This window comes from Rhipicephalus sanguineus, chromosome 6 (assembly GCF_013339695.2).
Source record: "Rhipicephalus sanguineus isolate Rsan-2018 chromosome 6, BIME_Rsan_1.4, whole genome shotgun sequence".
NCBI classification, from domain to species: domain Eukaryota; kingdom Metazoa; phylum Arthropoda; class Arachnida; order Ixodida; family Ixodidae; genus Rhipicephalus; species Rhipicephalus sanguineus.
Window position 1 is genome coordinate 157,947,032 of NC_051181.1, and position 21,037 is coordinate 157,968,068.

A 21,037-nucleotide genomic window follows, 5' to 3' on the forward strand; every position below is an offset into this window, starting at 1 on the left:
GTACAGCTTAATTTCTTCTGACTTGTCGAATGATGAATCAGTTCAAAAAATCATTTCGGCATAACCCCGTACAGGTAAAGAGAAGCATTCAAACTTCCAACGTCTATCAGAATTAGCAATGGGGCCTGGTGAGGGGCCTTTTAATGTTGCACCTTTCATTTTTCATTGGATCGTGATCACCGCAGTCCTTAACTTCCCAAGTTTTTTGCAATCAATGAGATGCTTCGCAAGACTACAATGAAAAAGGGCTTACCCTTCCACTAGCTTTATAGCGCAGCACTAGGACAGGTAGACACAATCACTCGAACACACTTCTATTCGTGGGCAATAGCCATGAATTTTGTATTTGTCGAAAAACCATTCACTGAATGTATTTCGGTTAGCTGGTGCACTTATATAAAAGAAGAAATACTGAATACATTTTTTGTGTTGTTGCACTACTGTGTGCAATATATGTGTGCACTCGAGACCCACAAAAAGCAGGGAATGAGGCGTCTGCTGGCTTGTTTCAGGTTTCATTTAGCACAAGTTATATTTCCCAGTAAACCAATTCATAGTACAAGCAAAAATGCGGCTAATTTTTTGAAGTAGCACTGGACTGCATGATGTTGGTGACTCATAAGTAAAATTTTTAATGCATGTGAGGTTGATAACGGACATGCACAATTTATGACATACTAATATGTTTATTATTCTATGTTGCTAATGCCTCAACATCCAGCAAATGTAGAGACCACAATGTTGTGAGCAGCAGAAGCTTGTCTTCATCACATGGCAAGCTGACGTCCTTACAATGTATAAAATCATTGCTGCCACACAATCTTTTAATAGCGTCGAGAAAGTGAAGAGGAAACTTGGCTATCTCGAGGTCCTGCATAAAGATTCAATTATTACACCAACAGAACACACATCTCAGCACTAATTAAGGCAGTACATTTACTATCACAGCTTTTTATAGTGCAAGGCAGACTAGCCAGTTTATTCATTTTTGTTTTGTTTTACTTGCTATCGTGGAACAAGTGGTGAATTCATAACAGTCCAAATGCTGCCCTGCTGCTGACACCATTTGCAGGTTCAAAACAGGGCTTCGTTTGGTTTGACAAAATAGGTTGTGGAAGAAAGCCACAGCAAATTTGTCACAAGAGTTCGAAATACTTTATTTTGCATGGCACAGGTGACACATTAAGACGGAAGAAATAGAGAACACAACACAGGCATCAGTGTAATGCAAGTATGTTACCTAATGTGATGACAACAGTCATCTTAACATTTGGTACCTATCATGTCTCAGGGCTCAAGAGTATGCAAGGTTCTTGCTTCTGCAGTAACTTCCCAAACTTAGAGGGAAACATTTTCGAATAGAAACTTGAAAAGCATCACACCTTTGAAAAAGGACAATGATGCAAACACAGCTGCCTGTATCCACAGATGGCTCTTGAATATTTGTCATGCCACATGCACATTCCCTTGGGTCTATAAGAATGTTTAAAACAGCCCTTTCAATACAGCAAACCCCTCTTACCTCCTCCTCTTCATTTTCTTCACCAGCAGAAACCATGTGCTTTTCCCTGTTGTTAAACACTGATGTAACAAGAAGAACCATTTTCTTGCCTGTTGGATAGAACAACAAAACTTAAATGCAGGTAAGCAAAGAGAAAAGGTAAAAAAAGTCACAGTTTCGCCTCAAGCGTGAAGCAAAGAATGCAATAGCAAGAAATTGGAATGTTACAGGAAGAATGACAAGCAGCTAGAAGCTTGCTGCGCACTGCTAAAGCACAAAAGACGCAAGAAAAAAAAAACACACAAGGAAAGTGCGAACTAACAACTGTCACAGCTCGACACTTGCAGCATGCTGCTCGAACACAAAGAAGGAAGCATGAAAAGAAGGCACAGGTATACATAGGAGAAGTGCGAACTGTCACACTTGTTACTTCAACTAACCCCTACTTTGGCTCTTCTACCTAGCAGATCACTCCTTTCGCAAACGTGGCCGCTGCAGCGAGCAAAGTGACCTTTGTGTGGTCTGTAGCTTCAACGCAAACTTTGTGGTGAAAGCACAAAACGTACAAAACTCCCCCTCAAGAGGTAATCGCGTGAGCACGGTCGACCACGGCCAAGATGTCAAAGTACAAGCCAAAGGCACACATCCCAACTCTGGCGAAACACTAGACAGTTTTAGAATTGGGGAGCCGAAAAATTTGCGAGCCGCCAGGACGCATATGCAGGACGCAAGCCACTCCCTAACTCTTGTGCTCGCGCTGTCCCAGGAACCTGCAGTGCCTTCCTTTGGGTGTCAAACAAAACCGCAGAGCGCGCTACCTCAAGAGAAGAAAATAAAAACGGCGCTTGGCAGTGGAACGTAAAGCCACGGCTCGCGTTCCCTGCGGGCGTCGATTCTGGTCACTAAGATAAAACTTCATTTGGCTCTACAGTCGAACACGGATATATCGAACTCGAAGGGGATTGTGAATTAGTTCGATATATGAAAAATTCGATATAAAAAAATACAGGTCCCGGGACCTTACCAGTGGCGGATGATCACCTACAATCGGCGCATTAAAGAATGACGACTAATTCCGCACACACGATGCAACAGAATGTTTTACTTGCGTGAAAAAAAAATAGCTTATCTTAGCTGTCCAGGTGCGACAACCCGGTTCCCTCCATGTCGCTGCAACAACGGCGAATCAAGCCGAACGCTGCCGCCACTTCAGTGGTGGAGTACGTGCGTGTAGCCGCTGCCTCCTCCGGACGATCTTCGTCGCCACTTGACCTGTCGGCCTGGGCATCCTGGGTCCCTGCGACCGCAGCTACTATGTCCTCGTCAGCAAGGCTCGCAACAGCGTGAACATTGCAGTCCGCTTCCACAAAATCGTCCGCAGACACTTCGGGTGGTACGGCAGCCGGGAAGAGAGACGACAACTCGCGAAACGAGTCATCTATGCGCTCGTCGTCGCAGGAGCGCGCACACAACAGGCTCCTGACGTTCGCTGCTCTGCCACCTTTGCCTTGATGTCTGCCTTGTTCTTCAACAAGGTGCTCAGTGTGCTCCGTGGTATCCCGATGTCGTCCGCCACCGCCGAACCTTTTTCGCCCACCTCAACACGCTGTATAGCTTTCAACTTCGTCGCAAAGTCAAGGTTCTTGCGCTTCTTGATGCTGGCCATTGCTACACGAGAAGTCGAAACTTCAAGCAGTCCGCAGCGCCTTTGCACAGCACGCACGCAAAAGAGGAATGCGGTGGTATGTGACAACTCATGGAACTGGACTCCGTCAACAAAGCGCTCGCGATCAGTCGCGATGGCGGCGATCGCTACCCGGGCTACCTGCGAGGGCAGCAGCGATGTACGAAAGGCACGAGATGTGGTTGGCTGAGCAAATAAAGGCGCGGGCTGTGGTTGACTGATCAAAACTCACAAAACAGCAACAAAAAAATAAAGAAAAGGCGAAACAAAGAAGCCGCCGGCTCCTTCGTTCCTGCTCTAAAAAAAGAAAAGAAAAGGCAAAAGGAGGAGGCCGCCGGCTAATTCGTTCCTGCTCTCCGAGCCGATGGTAACGCGGAGAAAGTATGAGAAAGAGAGAGAGAGAAAAAAAAGAAAAGAAAACGTTCCGCAAGTTGGAGAATGTGCCCAACAGGAGTACAGTCTGAGCCCTCTCGCCCTCACGTTTTTCGAGCGTATCGGGTGTCGGCGGAGGCGCGGTGCCGCGAAGGTCGTGGGGCGCAGCGAGTGCCGAAGCACGCCTTCCAGTTCGCGCGGTGTTTGATATATCCGATGGCGGGTAAAAATACCGCTCGATATAAACGTGCGAACTTGTATACTTTTACAGAGGATTTTCAAGGGGATAATTTACGAGTTCAATATAGCCGAAAATTCGATATATGTGGGTTCGATATATCCGTTTTCGACTGTAGTTGGTACATGTTCCTGAGGCTAAAATTACAGTGAACTCCCGTTAAGACGAACTCGGTTAAGACGAATTCTCGCTTATACCGAACAACACGGGACCATTTGTTTGGTTTCCCATAGAACCAATGCAAAAAAATTCGCTTAAGACGAACCGCCCAACTGTACTCTTTCGCGGTGATCAACAACGCTAGCGATTCTGCGAAACGAACACTGCAGTCTTGGTGGGGCATTCAGGCGATCGAGAAAAAGCAAAAAAGATTAAAAAAAGGCACTTCCTGGAGCAAAGACACGAAGCAAATCGTGACGCGGAGGGCGCGAGATAAACGAAGACCGGTCAGCGGATAAAGCCGGTATCCCCTCTCAACCCCTGCCTGTGGGTGAGGGAGGTGTGGGCTTCATCAGCAAAGAAAGCAACAAAAAAAGTGGGGGATATACAACTTGGACCCCCAAAGCCATTGCGTCCTTTTGTATTCGCCCCCCGTTCTTCGGTTTCCCAGATGGAGTACAATGGAGAACAGAAGAACACAAGAGCTTGGGGCCCCTCCACTGTGGTCAGAAAGGCAAATGCAAGGGGAGTGGGAAAAAAAAAGAAAGGGACAACAGGAACAAAAATGGGCTGTGCATTACAATCGAGTACGAAACCGAAACCATGATCGTCCGTCAGATTGGTCAGGTGCATTGTCATCACCATCACACAATGGCGGCCGAGCACATGTATTCTGTGGTCAACCTGTGTTGTATCTGTTCCCAGTGAAGTGCAAATTGTGATGAGCCATTTTGATTATGGAAGCGCACGACAAAGGAAAGCTATTTTGCACAGTGAATATATTTGCGTTGTGTCTTTTTCGTGGGGAGGCTTGTGACCGTGAGTCGGTGGGATGTCTTCAGCTGCATGTCGACCAGGAAAAGTTACTACGTGCTGAAAAATTGGAAATATTCGAAAATCGAAGAAAACCTTGTAGACTTTCTTAAGCAACTCAGCGTATAATGACTTTGTCAAGGCAACAGCATGCGACCGAGGCGTATCCAGAAGTGACCTTAGAGCCAGCAAAACAGGCTCACAGAAGAAAACGAACTGCCAGGACAATAAATTTTACATTCTTTGAAGGAAAATTGTGCTTGTCTATTATTTTTTTTCTAATCGTCAACATAGGAGCGTGTTACAGTTTTATCATTAAAATGTAGCAAATATCTTCACGAGCATTTTTATTTTTGAACACGTGAAATCGGGTGCTCGTAAGATTCGTGTAAACACTCTGGTTGAAGGCATAGTTTTTATCTATATGAGCCAAATAAATACTTTTTCTTGTCTTTTTGCCCCCATTTTAAGTCTACTCCATTCAGTGTTTTCAAGTAACATATTTGGATGCACTTGGCCAGTTAGCATCTCTCTTTTTGGGGGCACTTCTGATAAGCCGAACTCCTGATAAGACGAACAGATGACCGCGGTCCCTTAGAGTTCGTCTTAACGGGAGTCTACTGTACAGTGCGAACACACTTCTTTGTCCGTCTTACTTCTTTACTTCTGTGTCCCTGCACCCATTTGAACATGATTTCGTCTTCGCATATCGAATACACTATCACCCTTGTTACACGTTTTGGTTTAAAGCTATTGTTGTGTGCACATGTGCAGTAAGTTTGCCTTGGGCTGATGTATGCATTGGTGTATGAAAGAATAAAGCAGTTAGTCAGCGCTTGTGTTGTAAGTTTTTCTTCGTGGGTGTCTTGTGCGTTTGCACTGTAACTTTAGCCTCAGGATTCTGGTCGCTGTGTAACATATACACCGTGATTCTGGTTCAGCCGTCTCGTTTCTTCCCTCCTGTGGCATAAGTCTACAAGAGCCAAAGCGTTCCCACTAGCTCGTGCCACCACGAGCCACGGGGTGCTTTTCTTTTTCTCTGGCCGATTGGCCATGACTTGCGTGGCGCTAAAACCCCAAAATGGAAAACTAGCATTGGTTGTCAGCGATACGACGTGAACACAGCGCGGGCAACGATGCAGCATAGCCCGCGTCTCACACAATTTTAATTTCACCATGTGTGGCGTCCCGTGCGTTTTACCCACCGCAGCGTGTATTTGTATTCTGCTGTTAGTATCCTAGAGAACGAATGAGGCGTAGCGTAACTGTCTAAGGCAGCGAGCTGCGGAGCGAGGGGTCGCCGGTTCGAAACCCCGGTCGAGCGTCTCGGAATTCTTTTTTCTTCTGAATTAATTTTATTTGTGTCTTTTATTTATATATACATACATATACATATCCGGGACATGACGGCAACGGCAAAAATTTGCCGAGTGTCCATATAATTGCTATCGCAATAAAAGCACTCATATCCCCAGACTTACCATGATTCTGCTGTAGTGGTTGTTCAGCAAGTGAGTATGAAGACTCACTGGCAGCATCATCATCATCTTCGCTCATGTCACCTTCCACTGTGTACGTCACATGGCTTGGGTACCGAAACCTGACGCGATCATTCAGGCCCGGTGCCTCTCCATCTGGTGTCGCCTCCGAGATGGCTTGGCGGTCCACACCAAAAGGAGGCAGCCGTGTACGCATGAAGTCGTGGACAAGTTCTTCAGCGATGGGCATCGGATCGTCGGTGCTTTTTACGTGTTTCAACACGGCCTCAAGGGCAGCCTCCAGGTCAGCCTTAATAGAGAAGTGTAGAACGGACAAGTTGTATTATCACCCTGACTCAACCCTTTGGGGTCCAAAACATTTTCCCACCTTCCGTCTACTCTGGTTTGAAACTAAAAGACTCAAACCTCAAGTAAAAGAAGTATACTTACTCTTTTACAAATGGTGCATAATGTAGAGAAAAAAAACGTGTACCTTTATCAACCATGAAGGAACTTCTCCAGCAGTGCCCGACCACAGACCACTGTGACCGTACTGCATTGTCGGGCAGGGGCCGACAACAGACCGCAAAGGGTTAAAAATATTGTGGTAACAACACCACCCCACTGCAACAACTCACTCAAATTTTCAATAAAAAACTGACTTAGGCAACACATTCAGATCTGGCTGAACTCATTCACTGTGACAGCAACAGCTTCTTGCCATGACCACTGCTATCCTCTCAATAAAAAATTGAAATGCATGTCATCCTCATCTGTTGCCATGCAAGCTATCGCTTTTATTTTTTTACTAAAAAAAAATAACGGCAATGTGAACAGAATTTCAACAAAGTTCATGCTGGGGTCATAATTAGGTTTAAGCATGTTAGACAAAACGCAAGAGAGGACTATTTACTCAAACTGACCTGGGAACATCATTCCAAGAAGTTTTTTTTTTTTTTTTTTGACAAGGCTGACTTTTTATTAATGTTCCAACAGGTAGTATTAAGACACATGCTGAACAGCGTGAATTGCTCTGTTTTTAAGAATGGGAGGGTGAAAACAATGGATAGGAATGCAGCTGGTTTATTACCTTGGTTAGCCTCAAATGTGGAAGAAACTGCATGGGAAGACCTTTTCTCAGTTGCAGGCAGGAGTCCTGAGCAGCATCGATTAGATCTGGTGCTAGACTCTTAAGACAGTCGCCTATCGTGCTGTATAAAAACAGAAAATGAAATCTCTTAGAATACAAAGAAGGAACTGCAATTTGGTGCTAGTTGCTCAGGCTTAGGAGCAGGAGCTAGGCATAAAGTAACAAGAACAGGAAAGCATTTGACATGAAGAGATAAGAGGAACTACACACATCAATGCACAGTGAGACAATGTCAGCATAAAAAGATGCCGATTATAAATGTTAAAATAAGCTGTACTGGTAAACTAAATTTCCGAAGTACACAAAAATGTTACTTTTGGGTATTTCAGCACTATAGTGCTAAGGGCATAGCTTTAGTAAGCTAGAAGAGACAAGAATGTTTTTCTTTAAATCACAAGAACACTTCACCAGGGCGGCTCTTTGGCGTCCCTTTAACAACCTGACGTGCAGGTATTCTAATTATTTATCAGCTTGCTTTTCTTTTACTTGTTTATGCGCCAAATGGCTGTTGCAAAATAAGTAGATATATGTGAACAATGGCACACCCACACAACGAAAAAGGAAGAGGATAGGTAGCACATCTTTTCAGAAAGGTAGGTAGAAAAATACACCTAGCCTAAAAGACGTGAAATTGTAATTTAGTCTTAAGAGTCGTTCGGTGCTAGCTGCATGCAAGTTCATGAACGCTATGTTTACAATACAGTACTAATGCTCAGTGCAAGGTGATTACAATGAGCTAGCTACCCTGAAAGCCTATATATCAGGGGTGTGTGAATATCACATTTTCAACTTCAAAGCAAACTTGAGCAATGAAAACCAAGTGTGATTTGAATAAATTATTTCGGGAATATTTTCGAATACGAATAGACCAAACTACAGACTTTCGCAAAAAAACATAATATTTTTTTTACCAACCAGGCATGAAAAGTAAGTTTGTAGCACAGAAAATAATGTACAGGAAATTTATGCATTGTACAACACTACTGCTTGACTAACAGTACCACATCTGCAGATACTTAATGTTGTCATGAGGGATGGATAGCTGCTTGGTAAGTTTGGGAAGCAGCGACACCATTGTGCATGTCATCATTCCTCCAGACAACGAAAACAGCCGCTCACTAGACACGCTAGTGCTGATGTGTTAATCTTGTCGTAGTTTAATCAATTAAGTATACATTCTCAATGGGAGCAGGAACGACAAGTGATCAGCACAATGTTCATTGCAGGTGATTCATCTTAGGATAACCGAGAATATTACTGGGTTTCCTTATTTTTAAACATTTTTTCTTAATATTGCATGCAATGGCTACCCAATTGTTTCGGTGGTTATGTTCAGTATAATTTCTGCACTGTATATCTCAACAACGTGCGCGGCCTCATACACAATGCTGTGCTCTGGCCCCCACACTAGCACAGGTGTGAGGAAATCAAAGCAGCTAACTTGCCTAATCAGCCATTCTAACAACTCTAGCTTCAGCAATTATTTAGACAGGGATGCAACAGCCGAAATAGGATTTGGAGCAATTTTTGGAGCAGCAAAATGCTGCTTTTGGAGCACAAAAATCTAAATTTGGAGCAGGTTACAAAAAAAAAAAAAAAACCTGAATTTTTTATCCCGATATCCCAAATTTGGAGCAGTATAACAAAAAAGGCTTATTTTTAGAAAAGAAAACAAAAATATGTAAAAACCATTCAACACCAGCTAATTCGTGCACAGTGCACGTTAACATTGCTATTTCAATAAAAGAAGTGTGTTGAGCCACCCCACAGTGCGAACAATGACTAAGTCCACATTAGCATTCGCAGGACCTGTCAAATAATTCGACAGGCACTGGAAATGCTAACGTGGACCTGCGAACCTGGCAACCTGGAAATTTGGGAGGTTCGTAGAGCAGGAGCAAGTGGGGCTAGCGAAAAAAAGAAAACTGGCATACGCTTTTGTCTATTGTTTCTCAAGGCCGCAGAAACGCCATACACAGCAGCTCCGAATGATTGCCAAGACGTCACCGATCATATTAGTACTCGTAATTACACGGCGCGTGCACGAATGAGTAATTAAGGAACAAAATGTGCTGTGTCCCTGACAGCTAGTATTAACTCTTTCGTTACCACGCCTATTCAAATCGATCACCGGTGATCGACGAAAAAAGCTGCCGATTTCGACGCGTTAAAAATTTTTCCCGTGCATACTACAGCATCTCGCGTTTAGTTCTGGAACTGCTCTTCTACAATCCGTTTAAATTTTCCCGCTCTGACGACGTTGCGATTTTTGACGGAGTTTTTCGCGAACGAATGCGCATGTGTTACTGGAAAAGGGGGCGTGGCTGCCACACTCCGGAAAAAAATTCGCTGCTCATGTTTGTGCTCAGTTATTATCAACATTTTGGTATCAAACGATTCCTAAGAAGTCAATCATAAAATTGTGCCGTCAGTTTTGCGAGGTAATAAATTTTGGCTGTGATAATTACATGAAAACGACACCTGCTACTCACTAGCGAGTTTTGCTTCCGAGTTTGCGCAATATTATTCAAATACAGCTCGTTTCTGAAGGTCCGTCGCGTCTCTAACTTCTTGATCTGGCCTTTTTAGCCAGTTTGCAGCAGTTTTGGTTTCGTTTCTCTTTATCTACACGAGAGGGGCGCATCGGGCGTTAGCGTCGGCGCGCGCGGCAATCTCTCGGCCGCTCCCATGGCTTCGTCAACCCGCGGGGCTGCGTCGCAGGAAAAACGTTGCGCTCGAAAGCGTGCTCAACCCGCTCACGAATTTAGTGAAGCTGAGTCGAGCTACGAGTCCGAAGACGACACCAGCTCATCTTCAAGCGCTGACAGCGACGATGTTTCGAGCCAGCCCGGGCCATCCTCAGCTGTGTACCGATAAGTTTCGTTTTCGGCCTTGAGCGGTCTCGTCCGTCGGAAGCGCTTATATGCCGATCTCGGTGCACGACCTTTGAGACGTCCTGGTTAACTGCAGGATACACACAGCGCTTGGACAGGATGTGCTGCCGCCGGCAGCCAGAAATCTTCAATTTTCACCAAGAAGGCCGCCCGGCGCGCATCTCGGCCCGGCACACCGGACCAGCGCAAAACGTATCACGACGGCGCGCAATTTTTTTCCCCTGTTTTTCACAGCAGAGGTAATCAGGACCATCTGCGAAAATACCAACAAATATGCTTGGATGCATATCTTGGGCCTTCCGACGTATGCCGAAAAAGATGCCGACGTATGCCGACGTATGCCAAAGAAAGTGCAGCGCCACCCCAAAAAGATGCCGAAAAGGAAGAACTGCCGCAAGTGCTATGAGGAACGCAAAGTTGAAAAAAAAAAAACGAATGTTCTTTGTGAAACCTGTGGTGTCCACCTGTGCTTCACGAAAACCAGAAACTGCTTCACCGCATGGCACAAGCGGTGAAGCAGTTTTCGGTCTGCAGTATTTTTGACCTGTGTGAAAAATGGCTTTATGCAGATTGTTTATTTTTCTTTTAGAATATTTCTAGATCATCTCCCTTCAAAATGTATATTTTGAATTTTGTTTGTACTGTTTTTCTCAAGTTCCTGCAAAAGTGGTAGATTTTGGATTTTTTATAAGTTTTGTAACATCTTTTTTGTTTTGAAACTTGTGTTATCCATAAAGAGCAATTCATTATGCACAATTTGGTGTGCTGCAATGTTACCTAGAGCATTATTTATACTAGCAATAAATTTCTTCCTCAGACCTATAAAAAATAGCCATTTTCATGCGGTAACGAAAGAGTTAATAGCCCTTTCTAAATCTCAGTATGCTTTTTCGCAGGGCACCAGTGTACTGTGGCAAAAGTGGCGTAAAAAAGCGTTCTTCATGCAATAAAATAAGCATCAGGAAATTTGAGAGGTACTGTCCTTTTCTATTGCGATTGCAACTATATGGACACTCTCGACGAACTTTTGCTGTCATCTACCCTAATAAGTCCAAACTGAAAACATATCCCTGTGCATAGTATGTTCTACCGCGGGTGAAAGCGCGCGAATGCGGGTGACGAACGCGGCTGAAGCAGATATCAAACGAGCCAGCCCATCTCCATCGCTCGGAGGGCGTATGCGATAACACCACTCCACTCGGAAAGCCTGCTATCAAAGCATAGAAGAAACGCCCCGCCCGTCTTCAACGAGCATGAAAAGAAGCGAGAGAGGGGCAGGGGGGGGGGGCTGTCGCTCGAGTAGCAACTTTGAACTTTGATTGATTCTAAGGCCGCGGTCGCGATCGCTGGCGCGCACGCTATTTCGGCAGCCATCAGCGGGCGGCTCGTATATACTGCTACGTGCTGCGCTCTCAATGAGAAGACACTGTGCAGAAAGAGCGTCTTTCCCTGGAGCGGCCGTATTCTCTTACACCAACGTTTTGTAGAGTTACGCGAGATCGGACACAGCAAGAGTTTGCTGCCAGCCTCACTTCGTATAACATTACAATTTGTTGCTATCGCATTCATTGCTTCGTCCTTGCGGTGAAACTGACTTTTCTTTTCTTTCGCGAAGGGTTAGGGTCTGTGCGTCTGTATTGGATGACGATGCCCACACTGCAGATGACCAACGCGGCCTCCATTTCTTGCTCAATTTTGCGCAACTGAGAAAATTTTAAGCTGGTCGGGCATTTCGGCGCACCGTGGCGCAATTTTAACCAATTTCATGGTTTTGGCTCAGCTTGGCGCAAAAATAAGGAATTGTATCAAATTGGCGCAATTGGCGCAGCTGTTGCATCCCTGTTTAGAAGTCTATGCTGCTCATGGCATTGGTGCAATGACTGGATACAGCATCGAACTGTGAAAGCTAACATGATTTGCATTCACAAACGCATGCAAAGTGAACCTTCCTGGAAGGAAAGAAAGTGCAGTTATAACATGCTTTCAAAAACTGTGATTTTTGTCTCATTCTTTTGGCAAGGCAGCCCAGCTTCAGAAAAGAGGCTATTACCTGCTTCTGGCCTAATTTTTTTTTTTTTTGCCTTTTTCAGTATTTAGCCATATTATAAATGTGTACATATAATAGCAGTAAAAGTGACCTGAAAAAACAAACAGGATGCCATGCAGCAGACTCTGCAGACTCTGGAGCATACCTTGAATGAAAGAAATTTACACTTCACAACAAATAAGACGGTAAATCAAGGTTCTGGAGTTACTCAGGAACAGACATTATGAACGCAGCAGTAAGCCATGGACTGCTATATATGCCACTAAGTGTGCCGGAAAGCTAATGAAGGCATTGGTAGATCATTGTGCACCAGAATTTAGGTATATGTGTTAAATCACGCAACGACAGCAGACAAGACTGACTTGGACCGATTGTGCAGTTGTCTCTATGAAATAAGCGAAGCTGGAAGTACTCACTGGTTCTGGTAAGTGCTTATGGTGACATGTGTGGAGTGAGTGCCTGAAGACTCTGGTGTCAAAGCCTGGTGGATGGTCCCACGTGGCATGTACAGCAAGTCTCCCGGCTTTGAAAAGGATAAGGTTGTAGGTACAACTACTGCAACAGCTGTACATTAGGTGAAGAAAGTGCCGATACCCAGCTTGTCCAAAGATCATTTTAGAAAAAGAGTGGGTATAGGCGAACAGTAAATTTAAGGTTCAAAGAGAATTCAAAGCAAATAGTGATTTTGTTGAATAATTGTCGAATTTTTGGTTTGAAGTGGAAGCAAATTTGAATAGTGGCAGGATTTGAACAGTAATAGGGCGCAAGTTACAGGCTGTAAAATATGTTACATTTTAATATTTGCTACACTTAGTGCATATAAGCCCGCATAACATGCTTTTAAAGTTAAAAAATAATTTATTTAGGTGCAGGTGATACATACATTTAACCTTGGAGTGTGGCTTCGCGGCACGTGAACGTCCCCTGGAAAGGTGGTTTCACAACATAGCAGCCCCACGCTGCCGTGAAACCACTTTTGAGGCTGGTTATAAGGGTAAAATAACACACACAAACAATTTATTTGTTTGTGTGTGTTGTGTGCTTTTAAAGGTGGGCTACATGTGCAAACAATGGTAACCTGTAAAATGTACTGTATTTTGCTGCATATAAGCTGCATTAAAGTTACAGTTATTTATCTGAATAATGATACTTGACGACTTCATAGATTGATTAGTACCTTTTTTGGCAAGCAAAGAACCAACATTTTAAAAAAATTTTTAAATTGGGAGCTCATATCAAGGTATTATGCAAATTTCACAATTCTAACTATTCGCTTCAAAATTATTCGATATTAAATACTATTTGCTTCGAATTCGTTTCGCACCTAAAACTGATATTTGCACAAGCCAACCTTTGAACGCTAATACTGTTTGTGTGGATCAATTACGCAGCATTACCAGGCTTACATAAAAAAACGGCCAGAATATTAATCAAATGGTTATCATGCAAGTGCACATGGCGAACTTATGCGTGAGCTGGAGTGGCAGGAGAAAAAGAAAGGAAATAATAAAGAAGCCAGTTGCCTACTAACCTTGAGTGTAAACTCATGAGTTGGCTGGCCGATTTCATCAGCCTTGAAATCCTTGCTGTAGGTGCGAGGCAACTCTAAAGGTGGCTTGTAAAGCTTCCAGCATTTTTCACCTTCCAATTGGACAATAAACACCTACAAAGAATTTCAACAGAGAAAGTATATACACATATGTATACATATATATGCTAAAATAATAGGCAGGTAACAATAAGTTTTAATGAACATTAAAATTTTCAAAGTGAACTAAAGCCTCGTTTTCAATATCTCCCAGGCATGGGCAGGAAGACAGAAGCCAGCTTGTGTTATTTTTCACTAGTGAAATAAAAGTTATTTCTCTTACACCCTTTTCCTCCCTGAAAAACAAGATGACTTTAAAGGGCATGTTTTTTTTTCTTCTATATTTTTCGCATAAATTTCCTTCTCATGAACCAATAGTTGTAATATTTTTCAGTTGTCAAACAACACTACTAGGAAGGTCCAAAGATGCCACTCAGATTAGAAATAACCAGAAAAAAATACATACAATTATTTTCTATTCTACTATTTTATTTATGACCCAGTTCCTTTATCCTTGATCAGCCCCATATTTAAAGTAAAATACAATATAAAAGAACGTCTGAATTTTACAGTGGCTCTTGGAGGTATCGGAAACCTTAGCTAAATTTTTGAATGTGAGTCAGTCATCAAACTAAAATACAGAACACAAGATTATTATTCATTTTATAACTAAGAACTATGTCACAGAACCTTGTAAGGTATAATAAGATGTGAACACACATTTCCTGTTTTGCACAGGCTCACTTAATGTTACATAACAAATTCACAAGTACATGTTATCTAAAGGGCATAATCCACACTTTAGACCTGCTTGCTCGAATGCTCAATGATGAGTATGGCCAATGTCTCATGTGTTTCAGAACGTAGGTGTGCCTCAAGGAAGCAGTCATCTAACGTTTTCTTACAGATTATTCAGACAAGATTCTTCAGAAATTAGCGTGAATGTAACTGTGACTCTTCTGGGAGAGCCAACTAAAACTTGCCTCAACATCATCATAATGAGGAGCCAAACCTTGAGCAGATGGAGGAGTGATGTAGACATTACAACCAACTAGGCAGCCAAAGAAGCATTCCAGTTTCTCCAGGACTTCCCAGAGACCGTCCTGTAGAAAGGTGCAGCACACTTTAGTTCAACCTTTCGGAAACTCCAGAGGTGAAGAGGAGGAAAAGTAAACGGCACTGACTATTCAAGACAACAAATGTAACACAATCAATGGTACAAACTAGTACAATATCAGAAAATAAATGAAAGGTGAAATCTGCCATCGAAGTGGTGTTACTAAACTCTCAAGAATGCTCACTTCATCGTTAGCTAGCACAAGCTAAAACAAAATATTTTAGGTGTCAATGATAGTTAAGCAAAGCGTACTTGTAGGTAGCATGAGCTGGGTTTCAGCAATGCTTAAGCACAGTTATGCCATCATATATTTGGGAGTTGCACTTATCTGCTTGTCAGTAGTTGTCAGATAATAAAGCAAAGCAATGAGTCCCTGTACCACTTGTGTATACTAAATTTCAGTAGTTCCTTGCAGCAGAGCCAAAGCTATGAAGCCTGGAAACGCGAATCCTAATGCCTCAAGATATAGAACCTACACACGACAAGTTGCCTGACATATGTGCAATAAGTCACAATAACATTTGCACAAACTTACTTAAGTAACTTAAGTGTCTTTAGTGCATTAAAGATGTGATTCACATAATTTTTGCATTTCTATCTGAATATAACTGGCATTTGTTCACTGTAATGCAAAAAAAAAAGATTGTGGTCTATTTATCTCAGAAATTAATAGCATTTATGAAACAGAATAAGTTCAGTTACACTACATGTATCATTTTAACAATTAGGAAACTTTGGGACAATCTTATATTTAAAAGTTACCATACAGACAGCAGTGCATTGCCCCTTGGGAAACATGGCAATTGCCAACTCGCCTAATGTCGAAGGATAGTTGCCTGGAGTTCGTAGACATGGCAGACATAAAAAAAAGAAGAAAAAGAAATATATATATATATATATACATATACATATATTTAAGGATGTGCTTGCTATCCTGATTTGTTATAGAAGCCTGTAGCTTATACAGTGCTGCAAGGAGCCACTGAAATGGAGTGTAGCCTGAAAGCGAACATTGGGTCTCTAGTGGACTTGCAAGGTGGGCACATTACAACTTATCCATTCTTGGACAGCACACAAGCAGACAACACAGGACAGGAAAGGAAAGAGGAAAACTTTCCTTCTTTTCTTCATCGTGTATTATGTGTTTGTACGCTGCCCTAGAACGGATTGATCCTCTGTTAGTACAAGTTCACTTGCTAACATCTTTACAAGCTCATTAACACCAGTGTTTAAACTACTGCTCCGTGTACAATGTCTGGCATCTGCAGGAGTTTGAAGTCCTGACAACAAAAAAGCTGCAAGGAAGCTATTACTTTGTCAACTAGCACAGAAGTAAATGAAAAGCTGGTGTTGATCGTTATGATAAGCAAGTAAGAGGCATTTCATGATATAATGAAAGCTATTTCATTGTTACATTTACTTACAACTCCTCCATGTACAGTCATTTTCATCTTCAAGCCTAAAGCCAGAACTCAAGCTTTTCTGTAAACACTTTCCTTTCATGAATTTATGTAAGACATAAACGAAATAAAATGACAGCCAATGCAAGTTAGAAAGATAGAAGTATATTACCACCCATCGTTGTGGCTGGTGGATTTGCAAGGTGGCTTTTTCGGCTTCAAACAACTTTCTCATCTTAGCCTCAGTGGCTCGTCCACGCCTCTGAAAGTTCGTCCTCTTCCCGTCTTCGTATTTGCACGCAGCGACATCCTTCCCAAAGTAGATTTGTTTCTCTTTGAGCAAAGAAAAAAAATGGTCTTTTCCAAAAAGTGGTGACCAAAATTCTGCCTGGCTGGGACGGCTCTGTGAAACAAAGGGCTCTTGCTCCCAGTGCTTCGTCATGAAAGCCTCAAGTGACAATGGTGCAAGTAGGAACTCCAGAAACTGAAGTGGTGTCTCGTATTTATGGTTCAGGACACTTGCGACACTATTGGTCCTGAAAGAAAAAAATAAGAGGTCACTCCAAATGGACAAAATGAATAATGTTCACGCATTGTTTACAACACTAGAACTGCTCTAATCATCATCACGAGAGAAAAATCTTAGGTGGGTCAGCATTTCTGCTCTACATTCGCAACTGTTGTCGTCATCTTCTAACACCTCAACAAGAACATCCTCGCCATCCAAAATTTCCTTTTTTCCATGCGCACATAGCTCTCCATGTGGCACTATTACCCATTTTTCCTTTTTTTTTTCAAATCTGAAGCAAGTCAACTTTTTTTACATATGATTGTATTTGTAAATACATTCAGCCTGATGGCAAATATTTGGGGAATTTGATCATGCTGGTGAAATCAAGATATCCATTAAATTGGCTTTTGTCAAATCGGGACTCAAACGTATTCAAAGGAATCTTTAAGTGGGTGATATTAAACAAGACAACTTGTGACGGGTGAATTGAAAAAAATGTTGAGTATAAGTATGTGGTTGAACTGAGATGAACCTCGCCTAAAACAGTGTTTGCAAATATATCAGCAGTAGTAACGGGAAGAAAAATGTTCTATATTCCTTATATTTTTGTCATAGCACACTAAATAATGATGTTATACATAATGCAGTGCACTAAATTCTGGGGTTTTACATGCCAAAATAACAATATGAACTCCAGATTGAATTTCAATCGGCTGGGGTTCTCACACGTGCACCTAAATCTAAGAAACATAATAAACAAGTAGGATGGGCTAGTTCCTACGAAGATGGAGCTAAATCTAAGCACACAGGTGTTTCTGCGGATCAGCCCCTTCAAAATGTGGCCGCCACGGCCAAAAATCAAACCCACACCCTAGCGACTAGGCCAACCAGGCAGGTACACACAGCATATGCGTCATATTTTTCATTATATGGTTTTTAGGTATGTAGAAATTATGCTATCGCCGCATCATGAGCCAAGCTTCAGAACTCTAGAATTTTTTTAAAACTTTTCTGGAAAGTTTCCAGGTGTTCTAGCACATCCTCATCCTGCATTTGTTAGCACTTATACAGAGATGTAAGGAAATGGCCATTTGAACCAGGGGCGTAGCCAGGGGGGGGGGGTTGAACCCCCCCGAAATTTTTCAGTTTTGCTTGCGATATATACACACACACATACACACGCATGCACGAACATACACAAAGTATGGTTGAACCCTCCCCCGAAAAAAATTTCTGGCTACGCCCCTGATTTGAACTGTATAAGACAGAAATGTGTAGTCCTCTCGGTAAACCAGTACATGTGTCCAATTATAGTCATCTAGGGGCTCAACTTGCCTGCAGATAGATAGAGCGAATTTATTAGAAGGCAGAGAGGTCGGCCTGTGCTTGAGCACTCTAGCCTGCTACTCTGCACAGGGGAAATGGGGAAGGGGGAAAAAGAGTAATGAAGATGATGATGGGAACAGGAAGAGGTGATGCGTATGTACAAAAACCACGTAACACAGTGGTCTTCTTAAAGTCTATTGTCAAGTCCTGTACTCTTGAGAAAATCTATAAATGCCCTTGCAGCAGCCGTTGATGCTTTCTGGTCAGACATTGCGGAAAATAGATTAGTTTCACTTTGAGTGTTCACACCAATGCCGGCCAAAGTTGAAGCCAGCGTTTTTCATTAACTTCCCCATAACAATAGCTCCTAAGCCCTAATCGGTAGTCGTCTTACCTTGTGGAGCACGTTTCCTACTACCAGTCATCTCTTTTATCTCAGCAATGAGCCCACTTTTAGCATATCAATGAGCCATATCAGTAACCTTGTCAACCTGTCTTCCAAATAGCATTGTGTCAACCTGTCTTCCAAATAGCATAACAGAAGCAGAAATGTCGGGCAAATTAGATTATTCTTTATTAACATGAAGTTATACATACAAACATGTACTACCAATAATAAGTGCCACAGTGTTCCAATTGTTGACATGCAACTAAATGAAGAAACTGATGCATAAAAAATGCAGTGAACAAAAACAGCAAAAGGCAAGCTATTGAAATAAAGAGTTTCACAGCTATTCCCCATCTTCACTGATTTGCCTGTGCCACTGGAAGTCCTCAAACACAAGATTTGTGCTCATTTCCCTGGTAAGCTGCTTCTTTAACTTTGATCGGTCCATGATTCTCTTCTCCTGGAGTTTCGGATAGACCTCTTCGGGCTCAGCCTTTGCAAGCTTGAAAGGAACGTCGGCAATCAAGTCCCCAGACATAGGTCCCAGGTACAGCTGCACTCTGAGAACATAGGAAATGATAATGCCAATCGCGTCCTCGTGGTTCAGTGTGGAGGAAGCCAGGCAGGCATCGGTCTCCTTTAGCAGACCATCCAACGCAATGCCTCTCCGGTCTCGGTTTTCCGATGCCAATGGCAAAAGGTGGAACACTTTGGAGAAAGCAGCACCGGGAAGAATCGGGCAGTTTTCGCTGCTGTCCACTGATGCCACCACCTTCGAGTAATGACCGTGCACGAGCGTCACCTCGGTGTTCTGCAGCACCAAGACCTTGATATTTCGGACATTCTTCTTGGAGTAATTGGAGACGGACACGTGCGCGTTGATCTTGTCGTCGTGGAAGTAGATCTCCTTGTCGAGGACGACCTCGAGTTCCACTTTTCCGGGGCTGAGCGTGAAGCCCTTGCAGACGACGGTCGTGGGCTGGCGCTCGCTCTGCGTGAGCGGCGCGTACTGCACCTTGCGGATGGCCATGTTGACGGTGCTGCGTCGGTGCGGCTTTTGCTGGTCGTCGTCAGCGACGTATACACGCAGTTCGTACTCCACACCGAGCGGTTTGCCGCGGTCGTTGGGGCCAGGCTGGAGCGTGACGGACATGGGCGCATTCGCCGGGAGGTTGAAACTGAACGAGTACGCGCTGGTACCCAGTTTGCGAAGCAAGCGCTGCTGGAGATCGGACACTTGAGTAACCTGGTTGCGCTCGGGCACTATCTGGTCGTGGGCGAGATACAACTGCCGGTAAAAGTGCAGTCCCATCACCTCGTCCTCTTCTCGGCCATAACGGAAAGTGGTGATCACTTGGCCGAAGACTTTCCGGCCCTTGAGGTAGTCGTTGTCAACCACGACGACGCCTTCAACGGGATCGCAGGCGTCACCCCGCTGCGCGAAGTCCCGCTTGCCAATGTAGACGGTGACCTTACCGTTGGGCGAGACCTTCTTGTACACTTTCACGGCGACGACGAGGCACAACAATACGAAAAACGCCATAGCGAACGTGTGTACGCAGTGACAGACGTCTCGCACGCCTGTCGTGATGCGTACTGCGCCGGCGACTGCGGCGGCAGCGTATTTATGCGGTCGCCAAAACACCGCAGTCGTATGACGCGCAACAAACAAGATTAAGGTGAAACCCCGCGGTTGTAGTGCCCGCGCAGAGTAAAAGGTCCGCGAGAGATGTGGCTTCTTGATCCGCGAGGATCATCGTCAAGCAAACCGAATAACGTGCAACAGAGCTCGACTCGCTAGCGGTCGAACTCGTTTCCGACAGCTCCTGTCGACTTACCTGGTGTTGGTGTGAGTCTTCTTTCTCTTGCCGTGGTTTTCGGCGCCCGCCTTGCGCTTTGTGCTCATCGTTCGGAAGAATTCCGGAAACCTAAACCACTCTCGGAAAGAGTCGTGAAACTTCTACTAACCCACGTGCGCGCTGCACCTACAAACCGCGCGAACGCTACGAGCCCGAGTTGCCAGACTCTCGCCCGTCTCCCGTCGGTGTATGCGACGAAGCCACCACGGGCAAAGATCCACAGGCTCTCGCCACTCCTAACTACATTAACTATTATAATTTGTGACATTCACACGCCCACACGTCTCGAATAGCGACCACGCTCGACACGAATTACCGCAGATAGAAAGGTTTGTGCGACCCGGAACTCAAGCCATACGTTCAAACTAGGGATCTTACTGCGCAATTTCAAACTGCAAGTTTAAAAACAAAGAAGGACATTTTTTTCATGCGCAAATTTTTTCTCATTAATTATGCTACAGCAGTGCTACCACACAAATGCTCATCGACGAAAAAAAACTGCAAGATGTTAG

General features: G+C 43.7%; 2 protein-coding genes across 2 annotated transcripts; both read right to left on the minus strand.

Moving 5' to 3' along the window:
- Positions 1 to 675: 675 nt before the first annotated feature.
- Positions 676 to 20,682, minus strand: LOC119396870 (ribosomal oxygenase 2). The gene is made up of 9 exons (XM_037664222.2): positions 20,505 to 20,682; positions 16,614 to 16,977; positions 14,908 to 15,027; positions 13,868 to 13,999; positions 12,753 to 12,859; positions 7,336 to 7,456; positions 6,249 to 6,555; positions 1,523 to 1,611; positions 676 to 871 (listed from the first exon to the last, which is right to left on the minus strand). Exons 1-9 carry the CDS (start codon positions 20,570 to 20,572, stop codon positions 695 to 697), a joined length of 1,485 nt encoding a protein of 494 aa, XP_037520150.1. The 5' UTR covers positions 20,573 to 20,682; the 3' UTR covers positions 676 to 694.
- Positions 18,829 to 20,436, minus strand: LOC119396871 (arrestin, lateral eye). Its single transcript, XM_037664223.2, has one exon. The coding sequence runs from the start codon at positions 20,207 to 20,209 to the stop codon at positions 19,010 to 19,012; it is 1,200 nt and encodes a 399-aa protein (XP_037520151.1). The 5' UTR covers positions 20,210 to 20,436; the 3' UTR covers positions 18,829 to 19,009.
- Positions 20,683 to 21,037: the final 355 nt, after the last annotated feature.

Bases quoted from the DNA above. Each gene is read 5' to 3' on its own strand.
- LOC119396871 (XM_037664223.2), bottom strand. From the start codon at position 20,209: ATGGCGTTTTTCGTATTGTTGTGCCTCGTCGTCGCCGTGAAAGTGTAC.
- LOC119396870 (XM_037664222.2), bottom strand. From the start codon at position 20,572: ATGAGCACAAAGCGCAAGGCGGGCGCCGAAAACCACGGCAAGAGAAAG. The intron at 14,000-14,907 runs GCAAGTTTTAGT...AATTCTTTGTAG, and splicing joins CTCATTATGATGATGTTGAG to GTGTTTATTGTCCAATTGGA. The intron at 7,457-12,752 runs GTGAGTACTTCC...GTTTTTATACAG, and splicing joins ATAAGCACTTACCAGAACCA to CACGATAGGCGACTGTCTTA.